This window comes from Nelusetta ayraudi, unplaced genomic scaffold, assembly GCF_046127955.1.
Source record: "Nelusetta ayraudi isolate G7.1 ecotype Tasmania unplaced genomic scaffold, CSIRO-AGI_Nayr_v1 ptg000039l, whole genome shotgun sequence".
Lineage (NCBI taxonomy): Eukaryota > Metazoa > Chordata > Actinopteri > Tetraodontiformes > Monacanthidae > Nelusetta > Nelusetta ayraudi.
Genome location: NW_027466089.1, coordinates 710,306 through 731,729, shown reverse-complemented (window position 1 = coordinate 731,729; position 21,424 = coordinate 710,306). Strand labels below are relative to the sequence as shown.

The following is a 21,424-nucleotide window of genomic DNA, read 5'->3' as shown; positions in this document are numbered from 1 at the left end:
GAAGAAAAAAAACTGAAAGGAAAATTATTCATGGTCTGTAACAGTCTCGGTTTCTGTATCCGAGTCACATGATACAGATTATCCAATAATGCCAATACAGTGCTTTATTGTTGAGAAAAATATTGCCAGCTGCCTCGACTGCTGACACTCAACGGACGTCCTGCGGGTGCAGAGGTCACATGTTGCATAAGTGGGAGTAGCATGGAGTCCACTGACCGCAATCGCTCGTGTTTGTGTTTAAACAGCACGACAGAGCAAGTCTGGGTGACAGCACTTTGACCAAGACGCACCACGAGTTGTGCTGTTCTCAATTTCACGTCAGCATTTAGGAGCACAGAAGCATCTTCCGTGTTTCTCTGCTTGTTTTTCTCTGCTGCTTAAAGCCTGTGATCCAATATTTTCTCGAGTGGATGAAAGTTTCTGACTCCTCCCAAGCCGAGAGAAGCAAAGAGGAAGCGACCGTCCAGCTGGTTGCCGGAAGAGTCGTAGTACGTCTCATCCGGGCGCAGCTCTTCAAAACAAACTGAAAACCGCACCAGTGGTGAAATGCTGCCGCAGTACCAACCTTTTCTGTCTCGCCTCCGCAGCAGAATGAATTCTGAAATCTACAAAACCATTTTGTCTGGCAATTTACAGAAAAATGCATCCAAACTAATCTAAGAGGCTTCACCATGCAACAAGACAATGACCCAAAACACACTGCCAACACAACAAAGGACTTCAAGGGGAAAAAGTGGAAGGTCTTGGACTGGCCAAGTCAACCATCGGACCTTAACCCAATAGAGCATGCATTTTACCTCCTGAAGAGGAGACTGAAGGGAGAAACCCCCAGAAACAAACAACAACTGAAAGAGGCTGCAGTAAAGGCCTGGAACAGCATTTCAAATGAAGAACGCAACAGCCTGGTGAAGTCAATGGGTCGCAGGCTCGATGCAGTTATTGCAAGGAAGGGTGATGGCACCAAATATTAAATGTTATTCACTTTAAGTTAATTAAATAATGTCTGTTCCAATGCTTTTGCTCACTTGAAAAGTGGGTGGGTTCCAAGAAAAGGTGCTCTGTCCTGAGTTCTTTCACACATCTCGATGTAAATACCATGAAATGAAAGCTGGAATTCTGAACTTTCGTCTCATAGTCATCTTTTGATCTGAAAACCAAATGGAAGGAGATTTTTATTTAAGTTTTCATTTTGAGTTTTAGGATGAAATTTCGTGAATAAAGTCGACGCAAATAAAGTGGAGATTGGTGAGTAGACTGGATGGATGGTGGATTAATAACCCAGTTACTCACAGTGAGAAGTTAACTGATGTATCCCACTCACCCAAAGTCATCAGGAAACTGGCGAAAATGGAAGTACTCCACTAGACTTGCGCGCAGAGCTTTTTAACTTTATTCTCGACATTTTGACTTACTTCACGTCGACATTAATGGCAAAATTTCGATTTTGATGATCATGCAGGACAAGTTGGAGAAGGAGAGGAATGATGCCAAGAATAATGTCGAAGAATACGTGTATGACATGAGGGACAAATTACACGGGCTTCTGGAGAAATATGTCAGCGAGTCTGTGAGTAAACTGCCACTATTGGTGGCGTCTTCTTCACACTGCAGACAAATCTGATTAGTTTTATCAAATTGGAATCTTGGAGGAGAGACTGTGAAACTGTGATCGAGCACATTTGTTTATTCTGACACCCAGGATGGCGCCTTGTGATGTGTGTTGTATGCTTTAATTTACTCTTGTAGGACAGAGATGCATTTTCATTGAAGCTGGAGGACACTGAAAACTGGCTGTATGAGGATGGAGAGGACCAACCCAAACAAGTGTACATTGACAAACTGTCAGACTTAAAGGTAATTTGTAGTCATAAAAGTTTTCCTTAATCGATAAATGGTTGCGACTCTCTCCAACTAACCAAAAAAAAATCTGTTCCGTCAGAAACTTGGCCAGCCAATCCAGGAGAGGTATACCGAGGCTGAGCTGAGACCAAAAGCATTCGAGGAGATGGGGAAACAAATCCAACAGTACATGAAGTTTGTTGAAGCATACAAAATGAAGGTAAGACTTCAAAAGTCTGTATTATGTTTGGTCTCCAAGCCAAACAGCATGAAAACTAGCTAAAAGATCTTCTTGGTTTGCAGGAAGAGCAGTACGAGCATATAGACGAGGCCGATGTGACAAAAGTGGACAAGCTGGCCTGCGAGGCAATGATGTGGATGAACAGCAGCATGAACCAGCAAAACAAACTGAACTTGTCAGTGGATCCCGCCATTAAAATAAAAGACATTCAGGCCAAGACAAAGGTCAGTAGATCCTTATCAAAACAATCAATGTGATGAAGCTTCAACTATCTTGAGTGGTAGGAAGTAGATTACTCTTTTATTATTGACTCAAGCGGAAATTTTCCAGGAGCTGTTCTCGGCGTGTAACCCCATCGTGACCAAGCCCAAGCCCAAGGTGGAGCTCCCCAAGGAGGACGCGGCTGCAGAGCAGAACGGGCCCGTGAACGGGCAGGAGCAGGGCCAGAAGGAAGGCACGGGTGAGGGAGCGACGGAGAGCGCAGATGCTGACCCCGCCTCAGAAACCACGGAAAAGAAACCCGACATGGACCAGGATTAAAGAAGCTTTTCCCGCCCAGCCCGCCGCCAAGCCAAACGAGGAGCCACTCAATTCAGACTGAGGCGCAGCCCTGAGGCCTTCCAACACGTGGGGAAGCCCGGCACTCAGCTGCACACCGAGCCCACAGCTCCTGTCGGTGTCTCTCTGACATAGCATGCCCTCTTTCTCTCTCTCTCTCTCTCTCTCTCGCGCTCTCTGGACAACATTATTCTAAAGCCAGCTGCAATAAGCCTGTTTGATAAGTGAGCGCTGTACACATGATGGTATTTATTTCTGTTGTGTGCTCTGTATGTGTTCTGGTCTGTGTCACGATATGGTTTTAATAAAGTCAATGAAAAAGCGCATGAACGGAGGGTCTGCTGTTGCGAGAGGCTTCATAGCTGCATTGTCTTTACATTTTTTTTGACATTTTTTATTTATTTATTTATTTTTTTTAAATCATCGTAAAGAATTTCCAGGAAAATAGCAGTAGCCCTTTCTTTTTTAGCACCCACTTGACTGCGTACAGACAGGGACAGCACCAAGATAGCTGAAAAACACCTTCCAGGAGCTATTGGCACTGTAGCCTCTGAGACGTCATAAATCTTCCATAACCGTATTTAATACAGTCTCTCGTGGAAGGATGGAGCTAAACTCATTTCCGGGGAGTGAAATGGCAACGTATTTTTTTCTTTTTAGCATAATCTTGGACTAGTACCGTCAAAACTTCTTTAATTATTAGTGAAACGCTGGAAATGTAATTCTTATTTTGAAGTACAAGACTTTACTATGACTTCCGACATAGCTTTAATCCCGTGTCGTATGTTATAACACACACACACACACACACACACACACACACACACACACACTTTGTGCGTCACCCTGCCACTGAATTTAGGACAGTAGGTAAATGACGACGCTAGTAATACCGACACGACTAGCTCGCTCGGCATCGCTGCGGTCACATGACCCAGCACCCCGCCTGCCTGCCTTCCTTCCTTGCCTTCCTGCAGCCGCTAAAAGACACAACTCATCAATGATCCCTCATTTTTCTAGGCAGCGGCGTTGCGTGCTGCAACTACTTTCTTTGTGTGTGTGTGTGTGTTTTTTTAATATCGTGAATTTATCGCCAAGGGATTATTACAGTTGTTTTTTTATGGGATGATAGCGAAAATGTATTCATCCGGAAAGTGAAAGGCGCCAACTTCTTTTTTATAACAGTCTGTAGTCAAGTGATGACCATGGGATTATTGGAGCTGTTTTTTTCTGAGATGATGGCGGAGGTGTATTCATCCGGAAAGTGAAAGTCGCCAATTTGAAAGTCTCTAGTCAAGTGATGACCTACCCGCTTCCTATATAAGTCCAAAGGTCTGATCCACCCCATACAAGCAGCAGACCTTTGGACTTCTTCTCCTCTATTTAAAGTCAGGCTCCTCCAGACGGTCCAGCAGCCGCTCCACCTCCTCCTTCTCTCTGCTGCTCGTGTGTGTTTACTACCGCAGGTCAGGACGATGAAGCTGATCATCCTGGAAAACTACGATGAGGCGAGCGAGTGGGCTGCCAAGTACATCAAGAACAGCATCTTGCTCTTCAAGCCCGGACCCGGCAGATATTTCACCCTGGGGCTGCCAACAGGTAAACAGCTGGAGGATCTGACCTGGATCTTGATCTGAATCACACCAATTAAAAATGATATAGAAATAAGACACTGGCAGAAACGTGTGATGCTGATGCATGGACCGGAGAATAGCTTCAATAAGTTGCTATCCTTGTTTACATTTTAGTTTATATAAATTTGAACTGAAATAATTGCAGCATTGAAGCAAGAAGAGTATTTGAAACAGCCTGAAAACTTCATTTGGAAGCGTAACAAGTTAGAACAATCACTTTGAAACATACAGTCAAGGGGAAAATAACGGTGCACAGTAAGCATTTCTGCCTCTTTCAGGAAGCACCCCCCTCGGCTGTTACAAGAAACTGATCGAGTTCTACAAAAATGGCGAGCTGTCCTTCCAATATGTGAAAACCTTCAATATGGATGAATATGTGGGTGAGTGGCTGCTGTTAAAACACCAACCTCACTGTGGAGTTACTGACGGCTGAGATTGCAGGTGCTAAACCATCACAAAATTCATGCAGGGCTTCCCAGAGAGCATCCTGAGAGCTACCACTCCTTCATGTGGAACAACTTCTTCCGCCACATCGACATCACGCCGGAGAATGCCCACATCTTGGACGGCAACGCGGCAGACCTGGAAGAGGAGTGCAAAGCGTTTGAGCGCAAGATCACATATGCTGGGGGCATCAAGCTCTTTGTTGGAGGTCAGGAGGCTATAACTTGCTTGTGCTTCTTTTTCACTTTTGCTTTCAGATTAGCCTTACAAGCTATTTTCAGAGTAACATTCACCCGCACTCCTCTATCCTATGTAAGGTATCGGTCCAGATGGCCACATTGCCTTCAACGAGCCCGGTTCCAGCTTAGTTTCCAGGACCCGCGTGAAGACCCTGGCAAAGGAAACCATCATTGCAAACGCACGATTCTTTGATGGAGATCACTCCAAGGTGCCCACCATGGCGCTCACTGTGGGAGTGGGCACAGTCATGGATGCAGAAGAGGTCAGAATCTCAACTCGGACCGGCCCAAAGTGTTTCTATGTTTATGTGTTTTGTTAGTGACATAGTGAAAAGTATTCACATTCTGCGCTTGAGTAAAAGTACAGATATGTGTGTAAAAAAAGAAAAGTACTCTGGTATGAGGAAAAGTACTGATTCATCTCCATTACCCAAGTAAAATTTAGAAAGTACTTCAGTAAAAAGTAAAACATTTATTTAAATGCTATTACTTAAACAGTATGGCAAGTTGTGGCAAAATAATCTTGACTGAACTGACCAGATGCAAGTGCAGTAACAAAGTATTTTTACTTTGTTACTTTCCACCTCTGGTTTGTGAAGCATTTCTCGACCTAAGCTTACCATCAAACAAAAAACTGTATGTTTTTCACAGAATTGTCACTTTGACACAAATTCTTTCCCAGGTGTTGATTCTCATCACTGGCGCACACAAGGCACTGGCCCTAAATAAAGCCATAGAGGAAGGGGTGAATCACATGTGGACCGTTTCTGCCTACCAGCAGCACCCAAAGGCTATTTTTGTTTGTGACGAGGACGCCACGCTGGAGCTGCGGGTGAAAACAGTGAAATATTTCCAAGGTGACGGTTCACAGTTCTGCTGTGTTTTAAATGGCCATAAGTTACTGCAGTGAAATGGGAAAAGTGTTTTGACTCTCGTTATTTGTTCAGGACTGATGCAAATGCACAACAAGCTGGTGGAGCCGCTTCCCCCCACGTCAACAAAGGACTGAAGACAGAGGACAGCTTTTATAATCAGCAGCTCTTTTATCGCTTAATTGTTGAAACGTGTTATTGTTTCATCATGTGTCATCCAGACAACAGTGTTCATCAAGCATTGTGCCTTAACTAATCTGAGTTAAGGCAACAGCCAGGTCTGATTTTGCACATGCTGAACACTTTTTTTTTTTTTTACCATAGATCTTGCAGTGTTGGTTCTAAATAGTATTTTAATAAACTACATATGATTGTCTACTTTTGTGAAGTGCTCTGTGTATTATTTAAATAAAAAAAACAATTTAGTTGCTTTTACTATAATTGTCTGATTACATACCACAGTTTGGGAGGGAATTGATTTTCTTATATATTTTTTATGATTCATCATCCCTAAAATAATGGTCACAGTCACATTCTCAAGTAAAAAACAAACAGATAAACACCAAACTGAACCAAATTATAGTTTATACAGTATATGGGTCAATATCACTATAAGGTGCCTTTGAGACTTCCCAATCTCCCCCCAACAAAGCAGAGATTTTCCATTTAACTACACATTTATTGTATTAAGTAGATGTTATGCTGTTAGAAATGCATGTTGGTCAAGCTCCCACACATTTTATAAATTAACTGCAAGCAGACAATGTACATGCAAACTGCAAAATATGTCAACCCTGTCATGGACAATTTCAAAGTAGAATAAATACATTAAAATGACATAGTGATTATAAAATGTGTATTTTCAGAAAGCTATTTAGTCATTTTCTCAACACTATGTTTTAGTTAATGGGAAAAGTATGTGGATAGTTGTGAAATTATGGAAAACTATTTGTTTCTCTATAAAATCAGCGAGAATCTCTTCTAAATAAAATCTAACAACAAATATATCTGGTCAAACTTTCCAACAATACTATTTGGCCCTAACTTGTTTATAAAGGAATCACACAAAGACTTTGCTAACTTATGAAAATATATTGTTGTTGGGTTTTTTTTTATCATGAAAATAACAGAGTGGACAGTAAAATGACAGGGTGGACCTTTGGAACTCATACCTTGAAAAAGACAATTCAACATATTCCCGTAAACACCTTAATTGGGAGTCTGTATAGCATGTACTGTTACAAAATGTCTGTAATAGCTGTTGAAATATGTGTAACATTGTCAGCATGTGGCCTAAACTATGCAAATGTCCTTCCTGTTGTGAACCATGTCCACCCTGTCATGGAAGGATTGCTGACAGGGTGGACAATGACAGGGTGGACATTTTTGGCTAATGTTAGCATTTAATTAGCACACGTGGACCTTACAGCTAGCTAAATTATTCAGTTAGCAAGAGGACTGTGTGCTGTTTTACACATATATTTTGAATTTCTGAAAAGGTTTTATATTAATTGATATTTCACAATGACAGGGTGGACATGTTAAGCTTGACAACATCAAACTACATTGTGAAAAATAAGAGTAAATATTTACTCTGCAACTAGCCACTGTTTCAGTCTCCATTGAAGAAAGGCAAAATGGTGCTTGTGGTGTCACTGAAAACATCATTAGAGTTCTTATAGGGGCAGTTAGCCCAAAATGACAGGGTGGACAGCGATTTCAGGGACACATGCAAAATGTCCAATATTATTATGAAAATAGAATATACATAATAAAAATGACTCGTTTTTATTAAATAACTTGTTGTGACAGTAAGATAATGTAAAAAAAAAAAAAAAAAAAGAAAAAAAAAAAGATTTAGTATAATTTAACCACTTGTGACACACGCTGAAGTTAGCAACAGCGTGTGGGACATGCCAAAATCACGTACATCCAAAGGAAAAAAATTGTAAAAAATGAAGTAAACACATTTTAAGAGACATATTATTGTACTGATATGTGTGCAAACCTTTGGTCACTTATAGTAAGACTTCAGAGTTTAATTATTCTGCTGCATTTCCATGATGACTGAGTTATTCTGATGGGGACACCAAAGGCACTTTATAATGATATTGACCCACATGTAATATAGTATATACACAATATATGCCATTACTACACAGTGAGCGTCCATAATTGTGATTTCGAAAACACTTGGTGGCTTTACCATCATGTTTCCGACCGCACCTGAAGGTATCGTCAGAGGCTGCGAGCGCTAACGTTTAACCACAGGACGAAGACGGAAGGAGATGGCCGACTGAGAGCCACTGTTACCTCGGCTACTTCGTCGGTGGAATTCGTTTTTTCAGCGACCACGTCTTCGAAATTCAATTGTTTAGGGAAATCGACCTAAAATACTTCGCTGGCAGTTGGGCAGGAAGCTCGCAGGGAGATAGCAGCTAAGGTTAGCAGCCATGCTAGTGTAAGCTAAGAGCAGTCAGACAGCGTTAAGCCTGTTCGGGACGAGACGGTGTTTGTGTACTGTGGCTCAGGCCACGTTATAAATACAGGGGCCCGTTGCACGAAACTAGGATAAGGGATTAAGCCGGGATATGTTGGTCATCCTGGATGAATTTATCCGTGATCCGGTTGCACAAAAATGGGATAGGTGGAAGAGCAACATGTTATGGTATAAATTACCATGGAGATTTATTCTGTGGAGTCAACCTGCTCCAGACCAGGCTAAATTCTAGGATCTATTTAATCTCACCCTGTATTTCAGTAAACAATCACCACCAACGGAAACCAATCGTTATTCCACTCAACACTGCACATTGTTATCACATTCAACTAGACTCACTGGCATTATTTCAACGTTTGGAATAATTTAATTATATTATTTCAACGTTTGGAATCATTTAATTTCAATCATTATAGATAAATTAGTTGAGATAATGTTGCAATCATTTGATAATTTGTTACATAAATTATACTTTACCACGCATCATATATAAAAATACACATCCCATATAAACATAAATACACATCAAAGAGTAACATGAGGTTCTTTTTTGTGACAGTTGACGGTCCTGTCACTATGCCTCCAATAATTGATCTTGCACCCTGGCTACTTGGCCAAATGGTTAATGCGCATGACTATCACCTGGGAGTCAGGGGCTTGAAGCCCGCCAAGGCCCTTTCATGCCATATTTATTGAGGTTTCTATTTCCACCTCACAAGCTGCAAATCATTAGTTTATTATCACTGTACTTTTTTTTTTTTTTTTTTCAATTCAATGTTATGATATCTCCTACCTTAAAGAACTGTTCCCTCTTCTCACATTTTATTACCATAAAGTGTTTTAATATTTCTGAGAAGTTGCATTTCATGGTACATTAAGTGCATTTCTTCTAACTTTATGAATGATGCCCGAGTTTCAACTTCCAACCAATCATAGCACCAAGGTAGGATTACAGATAATAAAAAAAAACTTTCATTTCTTTTTAGGTCAAAAGGTGCATACATGAAACAAACAAACACCATCATAATTCAATTGACCTTTATCAATTTTAAGATGTGTCATGTTCTTGGAGCTGGGAGAGGAAAGGAGAATAATTATTATTAATTTTTTGTTCCAGTCAGCATACAGTGTGTATTGAAAGCATGACTAAGCTCTAATTCAAGTTTTTTCTTCTTTTTTTCTCTCTCCATTTCATGGTTGAGTTTTCTTATTGTTTTCCTTTTTATTTTGGAATCTTATAAAATGTCTGCAGTCTTTACCTTCTTGTATTGTATGCCCAAATCAGCCAGTTGCATTTGCTGCTGTAGATGCTGGGCATACAATTGTCTGATAACTTATGAGTTCTGTTTACCAATGACAATTAGCACAGTGGCAATTTTGCATAATGGAAATTTCCTTCCATTAATTCCCACTATGTTGCCAGGATGGCTCTCTCCATACACAACATCTCAGTCCTGTTACACAAATGACATTTTGTGTGGGCACCAAATGATGCTAAAACAAAAGGTGAGCAGGCACCTTCTGCATACAACGTACACTTGTGTATCTTAAATATTAGTTAGGGTTACCATTTTGCAGGATGTTCTTGTATTTTGTGGCAGAACTTTTTTTTATTTTTTTTTTAGCTCAAACGGACATTCAGTGAAGTTGTCTATTTATCATTGTTACGGTTTTGTGGAGCTACATTTACACAATTTCACTCACATCTGCAATAAATTCCACCTACAATTTCAACTGGTTCATAGTCGGAGTACGACTTTGTTTTCGGATATGATTATTATTATTAACTATTATGATCGTAATTGCGATTGTTCCAGCGGTGGAGCAAGTTCGTATTTGTGCACTTCCTTTGCATTCAGACGGTCTGCGATATTTCGCCACGCTTTTCTCTCTGTTTTAACGCTGTGTTGGTGTTGCCTTTCTTCTGTATTTCTTCTTTTACCTCCTCATAAGCCTCCACGAGGATTTCCGCCTCGGACGGGAAAAGGACGCCGCTCTCGTTGTCATGGCGAATCCTTGATTCTGAGCTCGATAACGGGGGTCTATCTGAGAAAGACGCGTGCGCGCACTTATCCAGGATAGGTTTCACCTGGCTTGATGAATCCGTGTACTCTCATCCTGGATGTGTTTTTGTGCAACCGATTAAGCCTGGACACACGTGTTGTGGATTGGTTGAGTGCAGCTTAGTTACTCATCTTGGATGACGGAATCCTAGATGAGTAACTAATGCTGTGTCTCTATTCAGGGTCTGCACCCTTCAGACCGAGTGTCCTCCGTCTGAAGGAAGCGTTCTTCGAGTACCCAGCCTAAAAGGACGGACCAAACCCCGCCTCCCCGTAACCACTCGGGACGGTCTAGCCTTTGGCGTATTTCCTGGTTGCGTTACCGCCGTTCCCTCTGGCTGGCCAACCCCGGAAATGACGTTTTTATAGTATCAAGCTAACCATTGGTTAGCCATCTAACGAATTTCAGCTGACTTCCCAGGATCCTACGATGCTTTGCAGCAGCACGCAAAGCATCATGGCATACACAAGTACTCGAAGGATAGTAGCGGTGCATCCTTGGAATCGGCTAAAACGAGTGCGTATTTCCGAGTACGCATTTTGAGCATCCTAAGCACCCTCGGGAATTGGGACAAGCCTTCGCGCAGTGCTATGACGCAACTTCCTTTCAAAATGCGTACTTCAAGGATGCAGAGCCTGAATTGAGACACAGCATAAGCCGCGCTCAACCAATCCACAACACGCATGTCCAGTTTTAATCGGTTGCACAAAAACACATCCACGGTGAGAGCACACGGATTCATCAAGCCAGGTGAAACCTATCCTGGATAAGTGCGCGCACGCGGCTTTCTGAGATAGACCCCCGTTAATGAGCTCAGAATCAAGGATTTGCCATGACAACTGCTGTGTCTCAATTCAGGTTCTGCGTCTTTGAACTGCACATTTTGAAAGGAAGTTGCGTCATAGCACTGCGCGAAGGCTTGTCCCAATTCCCGAGGGTGCTTAGGATGCTCAAAAGGCGCACTCGGAAATACGCACTCGTTTTAGCCGATTCCAAGGATGCACCGCTACTATCCTTCGCGTACTTGGGTATCCCATGATGCTTTGCGTGCTGCTGCAAAGCATTGTGGGATCCTAGGAAGCCAGCTGAAATTAGCGGCATGTACTGGTTAAGACACGACACATAAATCCAAATATTGAAGTTTCACATAAAGTATCCAGTTTTTAACGTAGGATTTTATTTATTTGATCATTCAACGCCATTGTTAGATGGCGAACCAATGGTTAGCTTGATACTATAAAAACGTAACTTCCGGGGTTGGCCAGCCGGAGGGAACGGCGGTGACGAAACGAGGAAATACGCCAAAGGCTAGACCGTCCCGAGTGGTTACTGGGGAGGCGGGGTTTGGTCCGTCCTTCTAGGCTGGGAACTCTAAGAACGCTTCCTTCAGACGGAGGACACTCGGTCTCAAGGGTGCAGACCCTGAATTGAGACACAGCAAACGAGAGCGGCGTCCTTTTCCCGTCCGAGGTGGAAATCCTCGTGGAGGCTTATGAGGAGGTAAAAGAAGAAATACAGAAGAAAGGCAACACCACCACAGCGTTAAAACAGAGAGAAAAGCGCGGCGAAATATCGGAGACCGTCTGAATGCGTAGGAAGAGCACAAATACGGATTCGCTCCTCCACTGGAACAATCGCAATTACGATCATAATAGGTATTATTAATAATAATAATAATCCCTGCGATGAACTGGCGACTTGTCCAGGGTGTCCCCTGCCTTCGCCCTATGACAGCTGGGATAGGCTCCAGCAGACCCCCGTGACCCTGAGCTTGGGACTAAGCGGGTATGGAAAATGAATGAATGAATAATAATAATAATAATAATAATAATAATAATAATAATAATAATCATAATAATCATAATAATCATATCCGAAAACGAAGTCGTACTCCGACTATGAACCAGTTGAAATTGTAGGTGGAATTCATTGCAGATGTGAGTGAAATTGTGTAAATGTAGCTCCACAAAACCGTAACAACGATAAATAGACAACTTCCCTGAATGTCAGTTTGAGCTTAAAAAAAAGTTCTGCCATAAAATACAAGAACATCCTGCAAAATGGTAACCCTAACTAATATTTAAGATACACAAGTGTACATTGTATGCAGAAGGTGCCTGCTCACCTTTTGTTTTTGCATCATTTGGTGCCAACACAAAATGTCATTTGTGTAACAGGACTGAGATGTTGTGTGTGTAGAGAGCCATCCTGGCAAACATAGTGGGAATTAATGGAAGGAAATTTCCATTCTGCAAGATTGCCACTGTGCTAATTGTCATGGGTAAACAGAACTCATAAGTTATCAGACAATTGTATGTCCAGCATCTACAGCAGCAAATGCAACTGGCTGATTTGGGCATACAATACAAGAAGGTAAAGACTGCAGACATTTTATAAGATTCCAAAATAAAAAGGAAAACAATAAGAAAACTCAACCATGAAATGGAGAGAAAAAAAAGAAGAAAAAAACTTGAATTAGAGCTTAGTCATGCTTTCAATACACACTGTATGCTGACTGGAACAAAAATTTAATAATTATTCTCCTTTCTTCTCCCAGCTCCAAGAACATGACACATCTTAAAATAAATAAAGGTCATTTGAATTATGATGGTGTCTGTTTGTTTCATGTATGCACCTTTTGGTCTAAAAAGAGATGACACTAAACACTGAAATTGTGAACGTTTTTATCTGTAATCCTACCTTAGTGCTATGATTGGTTGGAAGTTGAAACTCGGGGCATAATTCATAAGGTTAGAAGAAATGCACTTAATGTACCAAGAAATGCAACTTCTCAGAAATATTAAAACACTTTATGGAACTAAAAAGTGAGAAGAGAGAACAGTTGAAATATCTATTCTTTAAGGTAGTAGACATCACAATGACATTGAATTGAAAAAAAGGTACAGCGATAATAAACTAATCATTTGCAGCTTGTTAGGTGTAAATAAAACCCTCAATAAATGTGGCAAAACACAAAGGGCCCGGGCGGGCTTCAAACCCCTGACTCCCAGGTGATAGTCATGCGCGCTAACCATTTGGCCAAAGGGATATTCCCTTGGACAAGTAGCCAGGGCGCATGATCAATTGGAGGCATAACAGGACCGTCAACTGTCACAAAAAGAACCTTATGTTACTCTTTGATGTGTATTCATGTTTATATGGGATGTGTATTTTTTATATATGATGCATGGGAAAGTATAAGTTGTGTTACAAATAATCAAATGATTGCAACAGTATCTAAACTAATTTCTCTATAATGATTGAAATTAAATGATTGCAAAAGTTGAAATGATATAATTAAATTATTCCAAACGTTGAAATAATGACAGTGAGTCTAGTTGAATGTGGTAACAATGTGCAGTGTTCAGTGGAATAATTATTGTTTTTTGTTGGTGGTGACTATTTACTGAGACAAGGAGTGAGATAAAATAGATCCTGGAATTTAGCCTGGTCTGGAGCAGGTTCACTCCACAGAATAAAGCTCCATGGTAACTTATAACATAACATGTTGCTCTTCTACCTATCCTATGTTTGTGCAACCGGATCATATATAAGTTCATCCAGGATGACCAACATATCCCGGCTTAATCCCTTATCCTAGTTTCGTGCAATGGGCCCCAGCAACTGAAACCACTTGTTGCTCGTTGAAGAAGTGTTGATGATGTGATGATTAAACAGGACAAAAACAATGATGATATTGACCGAGATGAAAACACAGATGGAGGTAGGCCAACGTGTTACAGTTTCAGCCAAACTGCCCCTTGTAACTCTGTAGCTCCAAAGTGTAAAGTCACAAATGGCTCAGCTCTAACTATTAATGCACAGGTGTTACATACTAACACTGCATGTCATGATGCATTTGTCAGTGTTTTATCTTGCATCCCAATGCCACATAGCCTGAAAAGTTCATGTTTTCTTTTTTTTCAGACTATTTCTCTCATTTCATAACAACCTTAATGTTTCACCATTTTCTTTGCACTCTTTCCAGTTATGTTTTGTCCTCATTTGGCTTGACTGGCGGGTCTTTATCTTTTATTTACATTCTTCAGCTGGTGAATGAGGAGGAGGTGGCGGCCCAGTCATGCCAGGAGGGTTCAGCCCAGGAAGCACCTCCACCCTACAGCAGCATTGCTGCAGCAAACGCAGGTAATCGCTAATCTGCGGCTTCTACGCGCTCTGTCAAATTAGATAAATCGCAGCAAACTCAGTTTCTCATGATGTTGTCATGTTGTATTACTAGTAAGTGCTCTCTAGGACATGTGCCGAATAAAAGAAGAAGAAGAAAAACTGAAAGGAAAATTATTCATGGTCTGTAACAGTCTCGGTTTCTGTATCCGAGTCACATGATACAGATTATCCAATAATGCCAATACAGTGCTTTATTGTTGAGAAAAATATTGCCAGCTGCCTCGACTGCTGACACTCAACGGACGTCCCGTGGGTGCAGAGGTCACATGTTGCATAAGTGGGAGTAGCATGGAGTCCACTGACCGCAATCGCTCGTGTTTGTGTTTAAACAGCACAACAGAGCAAGTCTGGGTGACAGCACTTTGACCAAGACGCACCACGAGTTGTGCTGTTCTCAATTTCACGTCAGCATTTAGGAGCACAGAAGCATCTTCCGTGTTTCTCTGCTTGTTTTTCTCTGCTGCTTAAAGCCTGTGATCCAATATTTTCTCGAGTGGATGAAAGTTTCTGACTCCTCCCAAGCCGAGAGAAGCAAAGAGGAAGCGACCGTCCAGCTGGTTGCCGGAAGAGTCGTAGTACGTCTCATCCGGGCGCAGCTCTTCAAAACAAACTGAAAACCGCACCAGTGGTGAAATGCTGCCGCAGTACCAACCTTTTCTGTCTCGCCTCCGCAGCAGAATGAATTCTGAAATCTACAAAACCATTTTGTCTGGCAATTTAGAGAAAAATGCATCCAAACTAATCTAAGAGGCTTCACCATGCAACAAGACAATGACCCAAAACACACTGCCAACACAACAAAGGACTTCAAGGGGAAAAAGTGGAAGGTCTTGGACTGGCCAAGTCAACCATCGGACCTTAACCCAATAGAGCATGCATTTTACCTCCTGAAGAGGAGACTGAAGGGAGAAACCCCCAGAAACAAACAACAACTGAAAGAGGCTGCAGTAAAGGCCTGGAACAGCATTTCAAATGAAGAACGCAACAGCCTGGTGAAGTCAATGGGTCGCAGGCTCGATGCAGTTATTGCAAGGAAGGGTGATGGCACCAAATATTAAATGTTATTCACTTTAAGTTAATTAAATAATGTCTGTTCCAATGCTTTTGCTCACTTGAAAAGTGGGTGGGTTCCAAGAAAAGGTGCTCTGTCCTGAGTTCTTTCACACATCTCGATGTAAATACCATGAAATGAAAGCTGGAATTCTGAACTTTCGTCTCATAGTCATCTTTTGATCTGAAAACCAAATGGAAGGAGATTTTTATTTAAGTTTTCATTTTGAGTTTTAGGATGAAATTTCGTGAATAAAGTCGACGCAAATAAAGTGGAGATTGGTGAGTAGACTGGATGGATGGTGGATTAATAACCCAGTTACTCACAGTGAGAAGTTAACTGATGTATCCCACTCACCCAAAGTCATCAGGAAACTGGCGAAAATGGAAGTACTCCACTAGACTTGCGCGCAGAGCTTTTTAACTTTATTCTCGACATTTTGACTTACTTCACGTCGACATTAATGGCAAAATTTCGATTTTGATGATCATGCAGGACAAGTTGGAGAAGGAGAGGAATGATGCCAAGAATAATGTCGAAGAATACGTGTATGACATGAGGGACAAATTACACGGGCTTCTGGAGAAATATGTCAGCGAGTCTGTGAGTAAACTGCCACTATTGGTGGCGTCTTCTTCACACTGCAGACAAATCTGATTAGTTTTATCAAATTGGAATCTTGGAGGAGAGACTGTGAAACTGTGATCGAGCACATTTGTTTATTCTGACACCCAGGATGGCGCCTTGTGATGTGTGTTGTATGCTTTAATTTACTCTTGTAGGACAGAGATGCATTTTCATTGAAGCTGGAGGACACTGAAAACTGGCTGTATGAGGATGGAGAGGACCAACCCAAACAAGTGTACATTGACAAACTGTCAGACTTAAAGGTAATTTGTAGTCATAAAAGTTTTCCTTAATCGATAAATGGTTGCGACTCTCTCCAACTAACCAAAAAAAAATCTGTTCCGTCAGAAACTTGGCCAGCCAATCCAGGAGAGGTATACCGAGGCTGAGCTGAGACCAAAAGCATTCGAGGAGATGGGGAAACAAATCCAACAGTACATGAAGTTTGTTGAAGCATACAAAATGAAGGTAAGACTTCAAAAGTCTGTATTATGTTTGGTCTCCAAGCCAAACAGCATGAAAACTAGCTAAAAGATCTTCTTGGTTTGCAGGAAGAGCAGTACGAGCATATAGACGAGGCCGATGTGACAAAAGTGGACAAGCTGGCCTGCGAGGCAATGATGTGGATGAACAGCAGCATGAACCAGCAAAACAAACTGAACTTGTCAGTGGATCCCGCCATTAAAATAAAAGACATTCAGGCCAAGACAAAGGTCAGTAGATCCTTATCAAAACAATCAATGTGATGAAGCTTCAACTATCTTGAGTGGTAGGAAGTAGATTACTCTTTTATTATTGACTCAAGCGGAAATTTTCCAGGAGCTGTTCTCGGCGTGTAACCCCATCGTGACCAAGCCCAAGCCCAAGGTGGAGCTCCCCAAGGAGGACGCGGCTGCAGAGCAGAACGGGCCCGTGAACGGGCAGGAGCAGGGCCAGAAGGAAGGCACGGGTGAGGGAGCGACGGAGAGCGCAGATGCTGACCCCGCCTCAGAAACCACGGAAAAGAAACCCGACATGGACCAGGATTAAAGAAGCTTTTCCCGCCCAGCCCGCCGCCAAGCCAAACGAGGAGCCACTCAATTCAGACTGAGGCGCAGCCCTGAGGCCTTCCAACACGTGGGGAAGCCCGGCACTCAGCTGCACACCGAGCCCACAGCTCCTGTCGGTGTCTCTCTGACATAGCATGCCCTCTTTCTCTCTCTCTCTCTCTCTCTCTCGCGCTCTCTGGACAACATTATTCTAAAGCCAGCTGCAATAAGCCTGTTTGATAAGTGAGCGCTGTACACATGATGGTATTTATTTCTGTTGTGTGCTCTGTATGTGTTCTGGTCTGTGTCACGATATGGTTTTAATAAAGTCAATGAAAAAGCGCATGAACGGAGGGTCTGCTGTTGCGAGAGGCTTCATAGCTGCATTGTCTTTACATTTTTTTTGACATTTTTTATTTATTTATTTATTTTTTTTAAATCATCGTAAAGAATTTCCAGGAAAATAGCAGTAGCCCTTTCTTTTTTAGCACCCACTTGACTGCGTACAGACAGGGACAGCACCAAGATAGCTGAAAAACACCTTCCAGGAGCTATTGGCACTGTAGCCTCTGAGACGTCATAAATCTTCCATAACCGTATTTAATACAGTCTCTCGTGGAAGGATGGAGCTAAACTCATTTCCGGGGAGTGAAATGGCAACGTATTTTTTTCTTTTTAGCATAATCTTGGACTAGTACCGTCAAAACTTCTCCTTAATTATTAGTGAAACGCTGGAAATGTAATTCTTATTTTGAAGTACAAGACTTTACTATGACTTCCGACATAGCTTTAATCCCCTGTGTCGTATGTGATAACACACACACACACACACACACACACACACACACACACACACACACACACACACACACACACACACACTTTGTGCGTCACCCTGCCACTGAATTAAGGACAGTAGGTAGATGACGACGCTAGTAATACCGACACGACTAGCTCGCTCGGCATCGCTGCGGTCACATGACCCAGCACCCCGCCTGCCTGCCTTCCTTCCTTGCCTTCCTGCAGCCGCTAAAAGACACAACTCATCAATGATCCCTCATTTTTCTAGGCAGCGGCGTTGCGTGCTGCAACTACTTTCTTTGTGTGTGTGTGTGTTTTTTTAATATCGTGAATTTATCGCCAAGGGATTATTACAGTTGTTTTTTTATGGGATGATAGCGAAAATGTATTCATCCGGAAAGTGAAAGGCGCCAACTTCTTTTTTATAACAGTCTGTAGTCAAGTGATGACCATGGGATTATTGGAGCTGTTTTTTTCTGAGATGATGGCGGAGGTGTATTCATCCGGAAAGTGAAAGTCGCCAATTTGAAAGTCTCTAGTCAAGTGATGACCTACCCGCTTCCTATATAAGTCCAAAGGTCTGATCCACCCCATACAAGCAGCAGACCTTTGGACTTCTTCTCCTCTATTTAAAGTCAGGCTCCTCCAGACGGTCCAGCAGCCGCTCCACCTCCTCCTTCTCTCTGCTGCTCGTGTGTGTTTACTACCGCAGGTCAGGACGATGAAGCTGATCATCCTGGAAAACTACGATGAGGCGAGCGAGTGGGCTGCCAAGTACATCAAGAACAGCATCTTGCTCTTCAAGCCCGGAGCCGGCAGATATTTCACCCTGGGGCTGCCAACAGGTAAACAGCTGGAGGATCTGACCTGGATCTTGATCTGAATTACACCAATTAAAAATGATATAGAAATAAGACACTGGCAGAAACGTGTGATGCTGATGCATGGACCGGAGAATAGCTTCAATAAGTTGCTATCCTTTGTTTACATTTTAGTTTATATAAATTTGAACTGAAATAATTGCAGCATTGAAGCAAGAAGAGTATTTGAAACAGCCTGAAAACTTCATTTGGAAGCGTAACAAGTTAGAACAATCACTTTGAAACATACAGTCAAGGGGAAAATAACGGTGCACAGTAAGCATTTCTGCCTCTTTCAGGAAGCACCCCCCTCGGCTGTTACAAGAAACTGATCGAGTTCTACAAAAATGGCGAGCTGTCCTTCCAATATGTGAAAACCTTCAATATGGATGAATATGTGGGTGAGTGGCTGCTGTTAAAACACCAACCTCACTGTGGAGTTACTGACGGCTGAGATTGCAGGTGCTAAACCATCACAAAATTCATGCAGGGCTTCCCAGAGAGCATCCTGAGAGCTACCACTCCTTCATGTGGAACAACTTCTTCCGCCACATCGACATCACGCCGGAGAATGCCCACATCTTGGACGGCAACGCGGCAGACCTGGAAGAGGAGTGCAAAGCGTTTGAGCGCAAGATCACATATGCTGGGGGCATCAAGCTCTTTGTTGGAGGTCAGGAGGCTATAACTTGCTTGTGCTTCTTTTTCACTTTTGCTTTCAGATTAGCCTTACAAGCTATTTTCAGAGTAACATTCACCCGCACTCCTCTATCCTATGTAAGGTATCGGTCCAGATGGCCACATTGCCTTCAACGAGCCCGGTTCCAGCTTAGTTTCCAGGACCCGCGTGAAGACCCTGGCAAAGGAAACCATCATTGCAAACGCACGATTCTTTGATGGAGATCACTCCAAGGTGCCCACCATGGCGCTCACTGTGGGAGTGGGCACAGTCATGGATGCAGAAGAGGTCAGAATCTCAACTCGGACCGGCCCAAAGTGTTTCTATGTTTATGTGTTTTGTTAGTGACATAGTGAAAAGTATTCACATTCTGCGCTTGAGTAAAAGTACAGATATGTGTGTAAAAAAAGAAAAGTACTCTGGTATGAGGAAAAGTACTGATTCATCTCCATTACCCAAGTAAAATTTAGAAAGTACTTCAGTAAAAAGTAAAACATTTATTTAAATGCTATTACTTAAACAGTATGGCAAGTTGTGGCAAAATAATCTTGACTGAACTGACCAGATGCAAGTGCAGTAACAAAGTATTTTTACTTTGTTACTTTCCACCTCTGGTTTGTGAAGCATTTCTCGACCTAAGCTTACCATCAAACAAAAAACTGTATGTTTTTCACAGAATTGTCACTTTGACACAAATTCTTTCCCAGGTGTTGATTCTCATCACTGGCGCACACAAGGCACTGGCCCTAAATAAAGCCATAGAGGAAGGGGTGAATCACATGTGGACCGTTTCTGCCTACCAGCAGCACCCAAAGGCTATTTTTGTTTGTGACGAGGACGCCACGCTGGAGCTGCGGGTGAAAACAGTGAAATATTTCCAAGGTGACGGTTCACAGTTCTGCTGTGTTTTAAATGGCCATAAGTTACTGCAGTGAAATGGGAAAAGTGTTTTGACTCTCGTTATTTGTTCAGGACTGATGCAAATGCACAACAAGCTGGTGGAGCCGCTTCCCCCCACGTCAACAAAGGACTGAAGACAGAGGACAGCTTTTATAATCAGCAGCTCTTTTATCGCTTAATTGTTGAAACGTGTTATTGTTTCATCATGTGTCATCCAGACAACAGTGTTCATCAAGCATTGTGCCTTAACTAATCTGAGTTAAGGCAACAGCCAGGTCTGATTTTGCACATGCTGAACACTTTTTTTTTTTTTTACCATAGATCTTGCAGTGTTGGTTCTAAATAGTATTTTAATAAACTACATATGATTGTCTACTTTTGTGAAGTGCTCTGTGTATTATTTAAATAAAAAAAACAATTTAGTTGCTTTTACTATAATTGTCTGATTACATACCACAGTTTGGGAGGGAATTGATTTTCTTATATATTTTTTATGATTCATCATCCCTAAAATAATGGTCACAGTCACATTCTCAAGTAAAAAACAAACAGATAAACACCAAACTGAACCAAATTATAGTTTATACAGTATATGGGTCAATATCACTATAAGGTGCCTTTGAGACTTCCCAATCTCCCCCCAACAAAGCAGAGATTTTCCATTTAACTACACATTTATTGTATTAAGTAGATGTTATGCTGTTAGAAATGCATGTTGGTCAAGCTCCCACACATTTTATAAATTAACTGCAAGCAGACAATGTACATGCAAACTGCAAAATATGTCAACCCTGTCATGGACAATTTCAAAGTAGAATAAATACATTAAAATGACATAGTGATTATAAAATGTGTATTTTCAGAAAGCTATTTAGTCATTTTCTCAACACTATGTTTTA

General features: G+C 41.9%; 4 protein-coding genes across 4 annotated transcripts; all 4 read left to right on the top strand.

The window, feature by feature from the left end:
* The first annotated feature begins 1,449 nt into the window (after positions 1-1,449).
* LOC142892658 (heat shock 70 kDa protein 4-like) lies at positions 1,450-2,964 on the top strand. The gene is made up of 5 exons (XM_076032878.1): positions 1,450-1,567; positions 1,747-1,854; positions 1,940-2,059; positions 2,143-2,304; positions 2,411-2,964. The coding sequence occupies exons 1-5, from the start codon at positions 1,454-1,456 to the stop codon at positions 2,618-2,620; spliced, it is 714 nt and encodes a 237-aa protein (XP_075888993.1). The 5' UTR covers positions 1,450-1,453; the 3' UTR covers positions 2,621-2,964.
* A 1,002-nt stretch (positions 2,965-3,966) lies between these two features.
* LOC142892657 (glucosamine-6-phosphate deaminase 1-like) lies at positions 3,967-6,203 on the top strand. The gene is made up of 6 exons (XM_076032877.1): positions 3,967-4,237; positions 4,551-4,652; positions 4,742-4,924; positions 5,034-5,218; positions 5,638-5,812; positions 5,903-6,203. Exons 1-6 carry the CDS (start codon positions 4,114-4,116, stop codon positions 5,962-5,964), a joined length of 831 nt encoding a protein of 276 aa, XP_075888992.1. The 5' UTR covers positions 3,967-4,113; the 3' UTR covers positions 5,965-6,203.
* A 9,912-nt stretch (positions 6,204-16,115) lies between these two features.
* On the top strand, positions 16,116-17,630 carry LOC142892656 (heat shock 70 kDa protein 4-like). Its single transcript, XM_076032876.1, has 5 exons — positions 16,116-16,233; positions 16,413-16,520; positions 16,606-16,725; positions 16,809-16,970; positions 17,077-17,630. The coding sequence occupies exons 1-5, from the start codon at positions 16,120-16,122 to the stop codon at positions 17,284-17,286; spliced, it is 714 nt and encodes a 237-aa protein (XP_075888991.1). The 5' UTR covers positions 16,116-16,119; the 3' UTR covers positions 17,287-17,630.
* Positions 17,631-18,559: 929 nt separating this feature from the next.
* On the top strand, positions 18,560-20,898 carry LOC142892655 (glucosamine-6-phosphate deaminase 1-like). The gene is made up of 6 exons (XM_076032875.1): positions 18,560-18,931; positions 19,246-19,347; positions 19,437-19,619; positions 19,729-19,913; positions 20,333-20,507; positions 20,598-20,898. The coding sequence occupies exons 1-6, from the start codon at positions 18,808-18,810 to the stop codon at positions 20,657-20,659; spliced, it is 831 nt and encodes a 276-aa protein (XP_075888990.1). The 5' UTR covers positions 18,560-18,807; the 3' UTR covers positions 20,660-20,898.
* Positions 20,899-21,424: the final 526 nt, after the last annotated feature.

Excerpts from the sequence above, each read along its gene's own strand:
- LOC142892658 (XM_076032878.1), top strand. The coding sequence starts at position 1,454 with ATGCAGGACAAGTTGGAGAAGGAGAGGAATGATGCCAAGAATAATGTC. Across the intron at positions 1,568-1,746 it reads AGAAATATGTCAGCGAGTCT|GACAGAGATGCATTTTCATT; the intron begins GTGAGTAAACTG and ends TTACTCTTGTAG. Across the intron at positions 2,060-2,142 it reads TTGAAGCATACAAAATGAAG|GAAGAGCAGTACGAGCATAT; the intron begins GTAAGACTTCAA and ends CTTGGTTTGCAG.
- LOC142892657 (XM_076032877.1), top strand. The coding sequence starts at position 4,114 with ATGAAGCTGATCATCCTGGAAAACTACGATGAGGCGAGCGAGTGGGCT. Across the intron at positions 4,653-4,741 it reads CAATATGGATGAATATGTGG|GGCTTCCCAGAGAGCATCCT; the intron begins GTGAGTGGCTGC and ends AAATTCATGCAG. Across the intron at positions 4,925-5,033 it reads CATCAAGCTCTTTGTTGGAG|GTATCGGTCCAGATGGCCAC; the intron begins GTCAGGAGGCTA and ends ATCCTATGTAAG.
- LOC142892656 (XM_076032876.1), top strand. The coding sequence starts at position 16,120 with ATGCAGGACAAGTTGGAGAAGGAGAGGAATGATGCCAAGAATAATGTC. Across the intron at positions 16,234-16,412 it reads AGAAATATGTCAGCGAGTCT|GACAGAGATGCATTTTCATT; the intron begins GTGAGTAAACTG and ends TTACTCTTGTAG. Across the intron at positions 16,726-16,808 it reads TTGAAGCATACAAAATGAAG|GAAGAGCAGTACGAGCATAT; the intron begins GTAAGACTTCAA and ends CTTGGTTTGCAG.
- LOC142892655 (XM_076032875.1), top strand. The coding sequence starts at position 18,808 with ATGAAGCTGATCATCCTGGAAAACTACGATGAGGCGAGCGAGTGGGCT. Across the intron at positions 19,348-19,436 it reads CAATATGGATGAATATGTGG|GGCTTCCCAGAGAGCATCCT; the intron begins GTGAGTGGCTGC and ends AAATTCATGCAG. Across the intron at positions 19,620-19,728 it reads CATCAAGCTCTTTGTTGGAG|GTATCGGTCCAGATGGCCAC; the intron begins GTCAGGAGGCTA and ends ATCCTATGTAAG.